This window comes from Talpa europaea (assembly GCF_964194135.1).
Source record: "Talpa europaea genome assembly, chromosome: 7".
In the NCBI taxonomy this organism is placed as follows: Eukaryota; Metazoa; Chordata; class Mammalia; order Eulipotyphla; family Talpidae; genus Talpa; species Talpa europaea.
In genome coordinates this window covers 102,847,457-102,862,827 of record NC_140074.1, presented here as the reverse complement: position 1 = coordinate 102,862,827, position 15,371 = coordinate 102,847,457, and the positions used below count along the sequence as shown (strand labels likewise).

The following is a 15,371-nucleotide window of genomic DNA, read 5'->3' as shown; positions in this document are numbered from 1 at the left end:
CAAAGCCTTGAACAAAGCTTTCTTGTGAAACAGTAATGCAAAATCAAATATAATGGCATACATATGGTGCCAAATGCTAAAAATGATATTTTAAGCTATATATACTTAAAGAATGCCAAAATTTGTTTTCTTTATAGTTCAAGAAACACAAGTATAGGCTTTTGTCATAACCAGTTTAAACTTTGTGTGTACTTCATTTTAAGTGTGGGAGTCAAATGCTCTTCATTTTCTTTCTCTCTTTTTGTTTTATTGTAGCATTTTGACTACAACTGGTTAAAACTGAAAATGTGTTGTTTAAATCTCTGATATCAAAGAGGGATCCGAATTTCCAAAGTCCTCATTTTTCTCTTACGGAAAGGAAAAAATGTACATAACTGTAGGCTCTCTTTCTCTCCAGATATTCCTAAATCCTTACCCTTCCAGCATCCTTCACCCTCTATAAAAAATAAGTTTACTCTTCTTTCTTTAAGACAGCAGCCTGCAGAGCGTCAGCTCTACGGCAAGCGCCGTCTGAACTTAGTGCATGTAAGTGAGGATTTGTATTGCACGTCTTAGAGTCATTGTTCAAGGCACTTTCCGAGTGGCTGGGGGCCCTGGCGTCGCCTGCGCTCCCGTTCATCTGGGGAGCCGGCTTCTCCTCAGCCACCGCTCCATTTTCAGCCAGGGACCCGTCTGAAGACACAGCTGAGGATTTGGATTCCCCGGATCTCGACTTCAGCTCTTTGGCCACTTCTTCTGCGGAAGCAGCATAAGGAGGTTTGCCCTGTTTAAATTGAAGGACAGCAAATGGTAAGGCAGCTCTGGTGAGTAGCCACAACCCTGGCCCAATGACACCTGCTGTAGGGCCAAGGACAGAAAACAGTGCGTGGCTGGCTCCTTGGGAGCTGTGCTCTGCAATACTCTGTGCATATTGACAGTACACATTCTAGTATACACGCCCTGTGGTCTGCATACCCTGTACACTCCATCTGTCCCAGGCTGTATACCTTCTATCAACTTCTCTATATACATTTACACTCTGTTTATGTGATCCTTTCTAGTATATACTTAATACCCTATTCAGTACACATACCATATACCCTATATCTCATCAACACTGCTGTCTAGACAGCCTCTCTATGATTTATATTTTGTTACATACTCTGTAATGCCCTACCCTCCATACACCCTACAGTCTCCATAGTCCGTACTCCCATAATAATATATACTGCCCACCGCGCACATCTTTGGTATACTCTGTGTAGTCTGTGCACTCTACACACTACTGTACACTGTCTTTGCTTCACGTCGGCTAGCAGAGGTGTCTCCTGTCTGAGCTGGCTCAGCTTTTCTGTAGTAAAATCCCAACAGTGAGGAGATCCCGCTACCTAATCCCTTTGTATGACCACATCATTTACAGTAACAAACACTCCTCAGTTAGTCATCTCTGGAATTTTAGATCTCCACTGCTGCCTTCATGAACACCAACTTACACATTCACCTTTTCAACTGGGAAATGGAAATTGAAGGCCAAACAAAGTCCTCTCTGGGCAACCCCAACAAGAAACAAGTCTGCGCTGATAATCACCACTTGTGTTTGTGACTTAACTCCTCTGAGTTGGTTGCCCTACTCCTCTTGAGATTTATAAATCTCTGGAAGAAATGAACTTTGAGATGGATTCAGCACACTTCTTAGAAAACCAGACCTCTCTGAAGAGCCATGAATTTAGTCTGAGTGTTTCAGTGGCTCCTATCTTGGGCCAGGAGTTTCTCAGCTTGCACTATGACATATGGACACATGTAATTCTGTTGTGGGGCCATCAGTGCACTATGAGATTCAACTACATTCAGGCCCCTGCCCAGTGGAACTCTGGCACCTGCACCCCATGTTGACACCCAACTAGCATGTCTCTCCAAACAATGCCAACGGCCTTAGGCACAGAATCTCCAAGGCTGAGAGTCACTGTTACTGACTGACTCTTGCTGAAGAAAGCCTGATAGTCCCCATCAGGCTTTTAACTGTCATTTTTCATGAGAAAACTGAGGTCCAGAAGGAACAGGCTACTTACAAACCTGGCAGCTCCCCATCCCTCACCTTCCAGAATAAGATAGCACCTTCTGTTATCCTACACCAAAAAAAGGTCATCACCTAGCCTAGAAGGAGCTGGGTACCTGGACCTCACTATAGAGGATAACAGGTCCCCCTGGGCTCAATTCTCCATAGCATCTTTGATTTTCGTTTTCCATCCTTGAGTTCAGAAACACTAATGTACATGGTCCAGAAGCGAACAGTCACTTTTTACTGTCACTTTTTCTTGGAATCTTGAGAAAAATAATTAATATAAAAATATAGGAGGGCCAGTGGGGAAGAAAAATACTGAAGATGTCAAGTTCACCCATTCAGACCCAACAATTTCTGTGCTCTCACTCTCTTAGGGAAATGTCCACCTGGGACTGAGCCAGCCCTGCAGAGACACAGCCATATGAAAAGTGGCCCTTGACTGACTGTAGCAGGAGCCGTGGCCTGTTTACTAGGGAGCTACCCATAGTTACCCCACAGAGATTCAAGACTGGAAGGAATGTCAACTTGTACTTATTTGGAAATATCATCTCTCTCCCCACAACCAACTCTCTGTATGTCTTGGCCTGTGGAGCCCTGCCCTCCAAAATATGCCCAAGCACGGGCAGCATTGCACACTGACACCCTCTTAGAACTGGCCCCCCAGGTGGAACAGGAAGCAAGCATGCCTAATCATCTTCCTTGCCCAAGTGCAGGGACACTAATTTCACCTAGAGACAACAGAGCAGGACATGGGGGAATGCAGAGCACCCCAAAAACAGCTAGGGAGTAAAGCGGAAATTTAGGGAAGACTTCAAAATGAAAGGGAAAAATCGTCCTAGAAATGAAGACTAAACTAAGAAAATGAAATGCAGACTAAACTAAGAACACCAAATAAACGTGACACTTACGAAGGTGAAAAGAAGAAAATTTCAAAGTCAGAAAGAAATCAAGATAGGGAAATGCAAACCAAATCCACAGCGAGATGTCCCTTCACACCCATCAGGATGGCTAAATGAAAAAGAACCTCCAATTCGTGCTGGTGGGCATGTGGAAAACCAGAACCTTCTACACGTTGCTGGAGGAATGGAAATGGGTGTGGCCACTGTGCTAAACATGACAGCGTATGGTGGTTCCTAAAATATTTGAATGTAGAGTCACCATAGGACCCAACAGCTCACACCTATGTGTAAACCCAAAGAAACTGAAAGCATATCCACACAAAAACATGTATATCCTGACTATCCCTAATAGAACTGGGCTGCATATTTGACAGCTGCTAAAAGAGTGGTTAGAAGTCCTTAAACTTAAAAGTTCTCATCGTAAGAAAAAATTTGTAATTGCCTGAGGATGAATGGTAACTGGATTTATTGTGGTGATCATTTCTCAGTGTATGCAAACATCTAATCATTATGCGGTACACCTAAAATCCTGAAAATTAATGTCAATTATATCTCAATGAAACTGAGGAAATAAAACAAACTTGTACATGTATGATTTGAGCAGTGTTAGTCCTAATAACCCAAACAGGGGGAACATCCTAAATGTCCACCAACTGATGAATGGGGAACAGATATGGTGCCCCCATCAGAGCATCCCTCGCCAACAGACAGGAATGAGGCCTAAGTGACCACTACAGCCCATGCATTTACATGAAATGTGCAGGCAGCATCCCGAGCTAGAGGCAGATTCAGGGTTGTTGGGGACGGGATTGCTAAGGAGGAAGGGGTTTCTTTTTTGGAGAGCAAATGTTCTGAATAAGTGATGGCCACTGCAGGACCGTGAGAAGAGACTGAACTGCACAGTTTATATATACAGTGTGTGAATTCTATCTCAAAAACAGGAAGAGATAAAAAAGAATTAAAAATGTGCCAAACACTGAAGGCAGATATAACAGGAGACTAGAAGATGACTACAGAGCCCCCCCCCCACCAAAAAAAAAACCCCAAAAACCAACAGAAACGATTCAAGAACACTTTCTGACATAAAATATCTGAAGCTGCATATAAAGAGAGCAGTCATGTTAAGCACTTAGCAGGCAGGGTAGCCAAGTCACTAAACTGATGGAAACATAACACAGCTTGAGCATTTAAGCCACAACAGCCAATTATTTCCTATGAAAGACAATTAGATTATTCTCAGCCTGTCAGCAAAGCTTGACAACAGAAGAAAATGATGTAGCATGGGAGGAGCCTCAAAGACAGTGACGTGAAGACCCAGGGCAGCAGACCCTGGATGCAGTCACCACTAAGCTGACAGTGAACATAAGGTAGCATGAGGCTCGGCCCAGCTTAAGGGAGCAATACAGAGGGTTTTAAAACGCAAGAAGACAGGGGAAACAGGAAGAGCGCCTGCCAACGTTTCCTTTTGGCTGTTGTTAGGGCGGTGCTAGTGATGCAGTATTAGCAGCTGTTCTGAGCCAACGTGTGAAATGAGTGACAGTTACGGGTGTTCTAATGTAGCCACCTGGGTTCTCAGGATTTAGAGAATATATAGACATAAACAGAATAAAGTTGAATTCCTGGAGTCCTAAATTTAAATTGGAAGTCAATACAAACTCTTGAGGTATTTCATCGGAAAACATTTTAAAAGGAGCAGCACACAGTGGCTATGTGTGTGAGCCTATACACCCTTCCCTTCTCTCTCCGTTCACAGGAAAAGCCCATAAACAGTGATTCTACATGAAAGGGAAGGAAACACAGATGTGACAGAGAAGAGGTGAATTTATATATACAGAACACCAGGAACAGTGGCTACTCCAAAAAGTCAGATCCACTGGTGCCCAGATTCTGGTCTTAAAATGCTGTTTCCCAGTAAAGGAGCCAAGAAGTTAAAAGAAATGACTGTCCTAAGTCTGCTGGTCCAGGCAACACACCAGAAGGGAGCCACCAGAGGCCAGAGCAAAGGCTCAAGGCCCAGGACAGGTGGGTGAGGACACACATGTACCCAGCCATTCCTATAAGGACTCTTGTACTTTGCAACACCCAGTGAATGACAGGCCTTAACACAGAACAAGCAGCGGGCACTAGGCACCCTGAGTAGCATGTGGCTCCACTCATCTTGCATGGAGACATAACATGAATCTAGCATAGCACTGGAGTCAGCCACTAGTCTGTAAACACAAGGACAGAGCCACATGTACACTCAGCAGAATCCAGCAACCCTGTGAGCAGACGAGTCCAAGTGGTTCCTCAATATATGGCATGAAGAACAAAGACCTACACATCAGAATCTTAGAGGCCACAACAAACTATAGAGAAATGAACAAAGCTCAATCACAGTGTCCAGGAGACCACAAGTGTGTGGTAAAACCACAAAGATGAGGAAGAGTGGCAGGGAGATGAGTGCAAATTCCAGGGTCCTGGTTATTTGGGAAAAGGGAGGACGAGGGCTATAGAGGCATAGACAAGTGGGCCCCTGGATATACCGGGAGATCGCTGTTCATCACATGAGTAATGGCCACCTAGGCCTTTGTTTTGTGGCTCTTGGTATCTCTGTTTTATAGTATAATGAAAATAAAAAAATTTAAACCATGTGGAGACACATTGCCTATGGGAAACTCAGGAAAGGTCCTGTATCACCTAAGGATGATAGTGTAAAAGGAAAGCATCTTCAGTAGGCAGACCCTGGGATGGGGGGCCGGCCAACTGGGTGTTCTCCCCTCTTATGAACCTGTTGTGAGGCTGAGAGCCTTTAGTTGAAAAGGGTGTCTCTATGCTAGTGGAAAGAGACCAGGGTGGGGCTGGAGGCGCCAGCTGTGCCCAATGCCTGCTCCCTGAAGACATGTGCTGCAGAGAGGCCCCAGAAGAGGACCTGCCTCTGCACTTGCCACTTGACAATTTCATCAAAATACAAGTCCCCCAGATACTATGATCACCTGCTAAAGGCAAAAATTACATTTTCTCTTTGCCAGTACGTTTCCCAATATATGTTGTTAAAATAGGAGTATTAAAAAATATATTCCACTCAGTATTTCCATGTGTAGCATGGAAAAAAATACACACACTTAGATCAAATATCTTAATTCAAGAAGAGAGACACATACTACAGTATTAGAGCTGTCTATTGGTTTTAAAAGACTATTTTCATGGGGGATTCATCAGGATCCAGGTCCCGAAAGAGCACATTCAGAGCAGAAGAAACTCCAGCTTTTCCATGAAGACAGGAACATTTGTGACTTCAGTTCCCCACGGCTAATCCTTCAGGGGAGAGCTAGTGAAGATGACACACAGTAAAGATGTACTGCCCCAGGGTTTAAAGTTACAACTTTCTTTTTAAATCCTAAATACTATTTACCTAAGCAATGCTTTATAATATACACACCCTTAAAAGCAGTGTGTGAAATGGCGGCTTGGAGGGAGTGTACATGTGAGGAGCAGCTTGGGATGCACAGTGGTATAGGAACACCCCCACTTTGTGTGGGCACAGATTACTAGACCCCGGGGTAGCAGCACGCACACTCTGTCTGGTTAGTACCTGAATCACGCCCTGGTTTTTATAGCCTCTGCCATAGTACCTTCCCCCTCTTCCAAAGGTCCTGATCACCGGGGTGGAGATCACTCCTCGAGGACGCCTAAGCCAACAAGAGAGAACGAAAGCAGACAACAGTTAAATGTTTAAAATAAGATCAGAGGGATTTAAAGGTGTCAAATCTCATGTCATGATGAGCACTGGGTTTATTAAATAGTGGTCGTGCCATAAATTTACTTCAAAGAATCTCATTTTGTGGGTTCATATCTAGTGCCTTCAATTTAAAACATAACACACTTCAAAAAAATGCTGTTTTTTAAATAATATATATTTAATGATCTGAAAAAGGTCTTAGTAAACTCTTAATTGAAAAAAAAGCAAGCGGGAGGCTATTTTTGTTTCTACAAGCACACTTTCACTGTTCGGAACTTACCCTCTGGTGGGCCCTCCAACAGACACGACCTGGAGGGGGAAGGGCCCCCGGCCCCCTCGGCCCCGCCTGCTCCCAGCCCAGTGGCCAACCACGGTGCCTGCTATTTCTAGCTTCCCTCCCTGAGAAGGTATAGGTTGGATTCCTAAACAAACAAAAAGATGAGAAAGATCTTTACAATCACACAGAGGAAGAAGAGAAAGCATGTAACTTCTTTTCCATATTAGTTTATGTTTACCAGGAAGGCCCCTACTCTGGTTTTATGAAGACTTTTCTTATGTGGATGTCTGTGTGCACATGGTATGATTTTAAGTGGTTTTGACTGTTGTTAAAAATACACCTGAAAGTAAGACAGCTGTGCTCACTTATCCATGACAACTGAAACAGATAACCACCAAGAAATGTGTTTCTGGGGAGAAACAGACTCAGCTGAGCATTGTCTCCGGGTATGGCACCTATGTTGTGTGATGGAAGTCTGCAAATTCACAATGTTTACTGCCTTAACCAAACATTGTGGGCTGGTATTTCTAACTGCGTTGTTAAATCAGGCTCCCAATATTCCGTGTATTCACTAACCTATGTAAGTCTGAAAACGCTACGAAAATTGTCAAGTAACTAACTGAAAACAAAACTTTTGACAAAAAAAAAATGGAACAGATCCTCAGGCATCTCATTTTCTGGCAGATGGATAGAAATGAGTAGCTCCCCATCATCTGGGCATTAGTCTATGGATTGCCAGGCAGCACTGTCCAGAAAAGCCTAACACAAGCCTGCATTTTCCACAGGTCACTTAATATATAGCTTATTTAACACAATATATCCAATCAAATGTTACTGGAACATGTAACCAACATAAAAATATGAATGAGACACCTTGCATTCTTTTATCCATGCTCCATTTTTAAGACACAAGTCAGTCTAGACAAGTCACAGAGCACAGTGAGTCGCGTGGGGCAGCAGTCAGTGTGCCAAACAGCCCAGATCTGAGTTCCAGATCCAATTCTGGGCAGCTGCAAAGCATGTCAGTCCCAGACCCCATTCTGTCCAGTCACACTCCCAAGCTTTTAACCCAGAGGGATTTTCCAGACAGGTGCTGTGAGGTGACGCAGCTGCCAAGCAGAGAGGCACAGGTCGCAGCAGGCAGGGACAGGAAGGACCAGTAGCCACCAGAGAGCCAGGGGGTAGGCGGTGCATGCACTTCCAGCAGGAGGGGAAAGGCAGCCCCTAGAGTGATAGAAAGGCTGTGCTCTACAGGAGTTTCTCCCCACCACGATGACTGTCGCGAGCCTCCCCATAGACCTCTAGTAATGGAGATGGAAAAACCTTCCTGGTCAGAATAGCTGGCCTAATCTGAAAATTACCCACAAGTGTATTCAATAATATAGTATAGATGTGGCCAGGTTTAGATTTGCAGTCCCCCCAAAATGCAGAATTTATGACAAATCCACAACTCACAGACTTCAAATTACAGCAAGATCATCCAACAATATTTCAAAACTCAAAGTTTTTGAACTCAATGTTTTCCTCCCTTGCAAGCCTAATACAAATGAAAAGACAAGCAGTGGGAATTTAAAATGTATCTAACAGGAGATCTTTCTTTTAATGCTAAGAATTCTGCAGTCTAAGAATCTTTTTTATAAGGCATAATTTTGACCAAAAGGTGCTATTAAGGAACAGGATAGGAAGACAGGCCACTGGGTGTCATGGGGCGGTGGCCCATTAGATGGTCAGAGGTGTGTGGATGCAGTGGTTCATGCTGGAAGGCAGAGAAGAGTCCAGAAAAGCTGCTACAGAGACTGGAGGGCAGCAGGCTAGGAGTGGGGTAGGGCATCGGGGCTGGCAGAGTATGGGGCAGCAGAGAGAAGAGGGTGGGGCAGGAAGTGGGAGCAAAGTTCCAGGAGGCTTGGCATAATTACCGGTCTGCGACTTGCTAGTCCTGCTGCTGTCCCCGCCTGAGAAGGCTCCACAGTGTCCCGCCGTTGACACGCGGAAGGCACGATAAGCGCCTGTCGCTACAGTTTCCCCATAGGGGCCTCCAAAGCCACAGACTCCTAGGGGATCCATGGGGTAAAGGGAGAGAGAGACCAGAAGCTGTGAGGAGCTGGGATTCGGGAGAAACCAGGAACCTCAGTAGTGACCAGGCTCTTCAGTTGCTGTTCTTATACCCTGGGGGTCTAAGGGGTCTTGGCCCCTCCAGCTGCATCTCAACTGCCCTGAGTAACACTACAATGTCAGCCCATACATCCCTGGAGGGGCTTCTGCAGCAGGACTTGGGGGACGGGGGGGCCCTGGCAGCTGGGCCACTGGCTCACAGGTGGCTTCAGTGGGCAGGGCTCTCTCCCTTACACCTTGAGTCTCTTAAGTCAGAACATGAACAGAGTTTTCAGCTATATGGATTTTGAACTCTTATCTCTGCAACAGAATTGTCGCCCCCGCCCTCACCCCCTATCTATGCCAGAGTCAAGTCCATTTCTTTCTGATGTGAAGGCTATTGCTGCAAACTTCACACCCCAGCTGACCACAGGGCACCCTGAGGCTGAGGGTAAGCTCACCGGTGAAGCCCCGCCCTCGGCTCTGGGCAGGGGGCACAGGCCCGAAGTGGCGTGGGTACACCGCGGTGGAGTAGAAGGACATCGGCGCAGGTGGCGGGAAGGGCAGTGGGTGGCTCTGCCGGGAGAAGTTCAGCCCCTCCAGGATGCTCTGCCGCATCTTCTCCACCTTGGCCGCCTGCTCCGCCTGCAAGTGAAGCACCGGCGGACACAGTCACGGGTCTTCATGGAATTGGGGTGAACACAAAGAAATGAGACAAGGACCGCTGTGACACACCTAACGCAGCACCCCTAGCATGGCCTTTAAGCTCAGTAATGTTATTCATTACACACACAACATGCAAAATCCAGGCACCGCTCAATCTCATAATCTTCATTTCCTATGCAATAGTACTTCAAGCCCTATGCTCAGCTGATCTTTAGGTGAGGATCATTTACTTTAGAAGTTATTAACTGAAGCTGTGGATTTAGTTCTCAAACATCAATGGCTGAGTCCAGACAGACCAACTTGCAGCCTCCACGTCCACTTGGCAACTCACAGAGACATCTCCCTCAAGTTTCAAAAGTTTACTTTCCAGTCAGTGTGGTTCTCAGGTCAGATGCTGACTGCATCCTATAAAGGGAAGTGAGGTGGACGTTTCCTGACAAGGCCGATGGGAGAGCAGCCCACCTGCCTTGCCCATCCCTGAGGCTGCTCGCCACCCCTGAGGCTGCCCACCCCCAAGGCTGCCCATCTGTCCACTGTTCTCAGGCCAAGCCCACTGTGCTGGATGAGCTTCGTTCAGGTAGAGCCGCGTGTTCAATTTGAATGAACCGGCAACATCAATTGAATGAGATGTCTTTAATCAGAAACACACATAAGCAAGGTTCGGCGACCAGAGGCTTAGAGGAACCTAACCTACATTTCCCCAGGAGCAGAGGTTCAGCATTTGCTCATCCAGGTTTTGTAGAATGTACAGAGTATTACATAATTACTGTGAATAATGAGAACCAAGAATCCAGCGTGTACCGGGGCTCAGCTCCCACAGGTGCTGAACCAAATTTAGTTACACGCTAGGATATATAATCTGCATGAGACGCCTGTTGCAGGGGTCATCGCAATTCCGGTGCTGAGGATGACAGAGCTGCCTGGAGGGTGCTTCATCATGGTGGCAAGTGCCTCCTGGCTCCCTCACCCAAAACTCACCTGACCATCACAGAGGTCGATGAGCGGGGTCTTCTCCCGGCTTGCTTTGAGGAGTTTGGACTGGAAGAGCTTCCCATCAAAGTACATCCAGGGACAGCAGTGCTCCCAGGGCACAGGCTGGCCGCAAGCATCGTTTGCAAACAGTGCCATGTCCACCCCGCTCATGAAGAGTGCTGACAGCTGAATGCCACGGGGGTCCAGGTTCTCAATCTTTAAATGGAAAAGAATGATTTCTATGGCGTACAAGTACTCAGTCTACTCATCACCATGTCTGACTACAGCTCTCCATGGTTACTGGGACACCCTCAACACACTCATAAACCACCCCACCCCCACAGGACCTGGCGCTGACCATCGGAGCAGAAAGATACCTCATGTCATTAACGAGGTAAACTGAAGACAGTGTTTTACAAACACACTAAAACATTTCAATTTGGAAGTGTTATAAGAGTGTAAAGTAATACTGTATTTAAGGCTGACACAAATGGAACGAATGATTAATAATCTCCTTAGCAGTGAGGAAGCACAGGACTCGTTTATTAAAAAAAATTTATACTTCCTATTTTATAGGCTGGTAATATATTAATAGAAAGGATATAAAAAGAAACATTCTATTAAGTTTCTACATTTTTTAAGTAGTTATAGTATTAAAAAATTACCTGGTATAATTTCATTCTACAACTTGTATTTTGTCTACATTATTTTAAATGTTAATGTTTTAGATAGCAACTTAGTAATGAGACTGTCAAAATGTTTTAGGAGAAATGGATAGCTTATTAATGAAAGAACACAACAACAAAAGCACTAAATCATACAGCCTAGGAACCTAGTGACCTCTCTCCAGCCCCTCCTCGCCCCGCCTTGCCAGGAGCTTCCCAAGCACACAGCCCTCCCTCCCAGCGTGTGATGAGCAGGATGAGAAACACTGACAAGTACAGTCAACTCTTGATTATCTGTCTGTGAGGCCCTTGTTTGTGGATTATCTGGGTCTGAGGTCTGGCTATCTCCCCACCAAGTAGTTTCTGAGGAGATGGCCTCAGGAATCTGGTTTTTAAGGGGTGATACCCTGGGCAACTGTCAATGGTGGCAGGTGAACTGGCTTTTCATAAAGAGAGCACAAGTCACATCAGTGCCAAATAACTGATGAATTCATGACCATCTGCTGTTTTGTGTTGTCTGTTCAATATTCCCCTTTATCAGCTAACACTCTAACACTGTGTTTCCAGCCTGTTTTTTTTTTTTTTTTTTTTAAGTCTCTACAGCTAAGAAATCTGTCCATAGCTCACAGTCCTGCCTTTGGGCTTCTGCTCCTCCCAGGTCGCCTTGGGAGGAAACTAAATGTGATCACTTGAGGACAGGTCAGTGGAGTGGTGTTGAATTAAATATGCATTTTTATATTTATGAGCAGAAAGTGGATGAAGAGAGGGTCAAACTGAAACAAAACTGCACCTGACTCACTGAGACACCCCACCCCTCAACACACACCAGGCCCACCTCTCCTCTGACATCTTGTAGCGGAAGAGGAGGCTTCTTACTACTCCCTGAGAGTGGAGATTCTGGTGCAGCGGCTTAGGTCGGCCTGTCCTGGTGCCATTCTGGCCCCTCTTTGGACAGTGAAGACTATGTCTCCATGCAACCTTTCGAGGCCAGCCCACAGCTTCCAAGGGCTGGAAAGCAGGGACTGATCTAGAATGGGGAGAGGTTCTGACAGTGAGGGTGCTGCTCTGAAGATGTCTGCTTTGCTACTCAAATGTTGCAGCAAGATACCAGCAAGGTCCTGATGGGGAGGCACGTCACTTGGTGGGGCTGGTTGTCACCAGGTTCAAACCCTTCCTTGATCTATATAGCTAAAAACCACACTGCCCGACTTGAGTATGAGAAACCACAGCTGAAGCATGGGACACAGCAATATCCAGTTAGAACCTGTGACCTCCTGGTGAACTGAGGAGGATGGAGACATCTTCATTATCCCCCCTCACACATATTTATTTTAAATAGTCTCATCATGAGTTGAGGAACTACACTGTTAAGGATTTATGAAATCATTTTCAAGAACTTATTTCAAGAAATTACTTTTAGTGATGACAACTATCATTAATTTAACAGAGAAAAATTCTTAAAATAAAAGCTAAATTATGTTAATTAAAAACTGCTGTGTGGATTTTGCCTCAGTTAAAAATTTATTTTAATTACATTTCATAGTGTTTTATATTTCTTTCTCTAAAAGCTAATTACACAAATAATACCATCTAATTTCTATGGGAAACCTGAACATGCATAGGCGCCACTCTTAAGTATTCATTACAGCTCAACAATCGTACACTGCAGTACTTTCCGCCCTCCACTTTACAGATGGGGAAAGTGAGTCACAGAGTCTAAAACCAGCACCTGGTAGAACCAGATTCTGAACCTATGATCACAGAAATAGCTGCTCCAGTTACACTATAACCTCATGCTCTCACACCAATCCAAGACATTCAACATTATCCAGAGTTCCTCAACTAGAAAAATAATCACAGAATGTTCAGACCTCATAGGAAACAGAAATGTGGAATTTAATCTATGTTCAATGAGCTCAAGAACTCCAAGGAGGTGATTTCGTCTAACCTGTAATCCTGGGCAGCAGACTCTTACTCTCACCTGTCATGTCCACCTACGTGCAAAATCATTCTTAGGGGTATCACAGACAGGTTGTGTCTGTGACAGTGTCTAACAGTGTCTCTTAATATTCCTCATGTTCCACCTTTTAGAGCCTGCATTGGGCACATGAAACTGTTAAAAGAATTTAAGGCAATTATAGCAATGTTAAGAATATGGAGGAAACACTGGCCAGAGCTACTTCCCATCCTTCACTGGCCCCTCCGAAGGCAGTATTGCTTTTTCCTTAGTAATTACATTCCTGCTGGTGACCTAAAAAAATACAATGGGAAAGTGAAGGCTGTCTGTGCTGCCACAGCCTCAGGGGCAGGCAGCACACCCATCACTCGTGGCCAGGGCCGAGGACAGAGTAGGGTAAGGCAGAAACACAGAGTCATTTTAACTCATAGTTTCAACATCTTTGCCTGCCTACTCTCCCATCAAAAAAGCCAACAAGAGGCCAAACTGTCAGAATTGGGTCTTTCCTTTCTCTTCTCCCCTTTATTCTCAAAGCACATAATGGACAATAAACAGGAGAAGACAAACATGGTCTGGGGAATCCACAAACGGGAGAATGGCCTTAAAAACCACAACAAAAATCAAGAGTTGACTATATCAGAAACAGTGAAATGGCATATTACAGAAAAGCATTATCATTGCTCTTGATATATAAAAAAAACTTTAATGATTAAATGAAAAAGCAATTTTAAAATTCACTTTTCCATCGGTGAATTCTGGGACCCTCAGCTCTGCATAGGAATTTTTTTGTAGCATTTAAATAACAATTATTTCTATTCAGTTCTCAATCTCATAGCTGAGAGAATCTTCAATCTTAAAAGAAACCAACTACCTTTCCCCCAGCAAATGCTGCTATTTCCTGCTAGCTCTTTCGTGATTTATGCTCCTATATCATTTGAATGAAGCATTTGGCGTGCGGGGTCCCTGCTGAAGGCCACAGACCTCCAGACCAGCAAGAGCCAAGGCCAGTGGGGCCTGAAGCAACTGCACACAACATGGGTCTTTCTAAACACAGCTGCACAAGCACCTGGCTTTTGATGAAGAATCAGGAGAAAACCATGAGAGCACTAAGACCTCAAAAGAACCAAAATGGAAGCTCAGAGGGTGACCATCTTTCCAACACTATATTCTAGGTGTTGATCCAAAAATGAAAAGGGATGGGGGAGAAGATGGACTTGGAGTAAAGCGACTTGATGGTGAATAAGGCTGTGGGCATACCTGATACCTGGCGGTCTGATTTTCAGAACTGGGATGTCAGTACTGATGTAATAATCTAAATAAGAGAAACAGGAAGCAGAGTCGAGGGCGGCACCACAGTCTAGCAAGTGTTTACAACACCCTGACACAGGCTGGTAGGAAGGCGGCTGGCCCACGCTCAGGGCCAGCCTCTCGGGGACCCCGGCCAAATAGTCTAGAACAAAAACTTAAATTCAAAAACATTGAAAATAATCATTTCTGTCTAACAAACAGAAAAGCTTGAGCTAGAGTAAAGAGTACAATTTAGGTGATTCTCCTGAGATTTGTTGCTTTATTGAGCTCGTTTCAAAGTTATTGGAGCCTGAGGTGCCCAAAAGTGACCATCAAGGGTCACTCAACACAGATTACTACATTTACCACAATAATTTAGGGGAAACCAGAAATTTACTGAGTCCCAGCTGTAGAATCCTGTAAATCTATAAAGTGATCCTAAATGTCTCTGCAGGGAAAGAATGGCAAAAGATCTAAAAGTGAAGGCAATTTTGTCAAAAGAGAATACTTGAATACAAATCAAATTTTGTAAAAATAAACAAACAAACAAATAAAAAACCAATGGCAAAGAAAAAACCAAAACCCTGCACATTAAAAAGAAAAGGCAGAGCCACTGATTTAGCTAACTCTGAAAAGTGTTGGACTTTCTAAATTTTAGTGTAGAAATTAGCACAAGGACAGCCGTGTGAACACAGCGACTGAACTATATAAAGTGCACTGAAAAGATAAGCACACGAAAATCAATATTGTCAAAACGATGAAAGAACAAAAGGAATGAGGAGAAGGGAAAATTAA

At 44.6% G+C, this 15,371-nt stretch overlaps 1 protein-coding gene across 1 annotated transcript in view; it reads right to left on the bottom strand.

Moving 5' to 3' along the window:
- Window positions 1-451: 451 nt before the first annotated feature.
- The window catches only part of FAM120A (family with sequence similarity 120 member A), a gene marked incomplete at its 3' end in the record, with an annotated part of 78,740 nt that continues 63,820 nt past the window's right edge, over window positions 452-15,371 (bottom strand). Inside the window, exons 13-18 of the mRNA XM_084236668.1 lie at window positions 10,674-10,883; window positions 9,491-9,674; window positions 8,855-8,989; window positions 6,942-7,083; window positions 6,515-6,611; window positions 452-763 (exon numbers count right to left, since the gene is read on the bottom strand). Coding sequence (XP_084092794.1) covers window positions 452-763; window positions 6,515-6,611; window positions 6,942-7,083; window positions 8,855-8,989; window positions 9,491-9,674; window positions 10,674-10,883 — 1,080 coding nt within the window. The remainder of the gene's footprint in view (window positions 764-6,514; window positions 6,612-6,941; window positions 7,084-8,854; window positions 8,990-9,490; window positions 9,675-10,673; window positions 10,884-15,371) is intronic.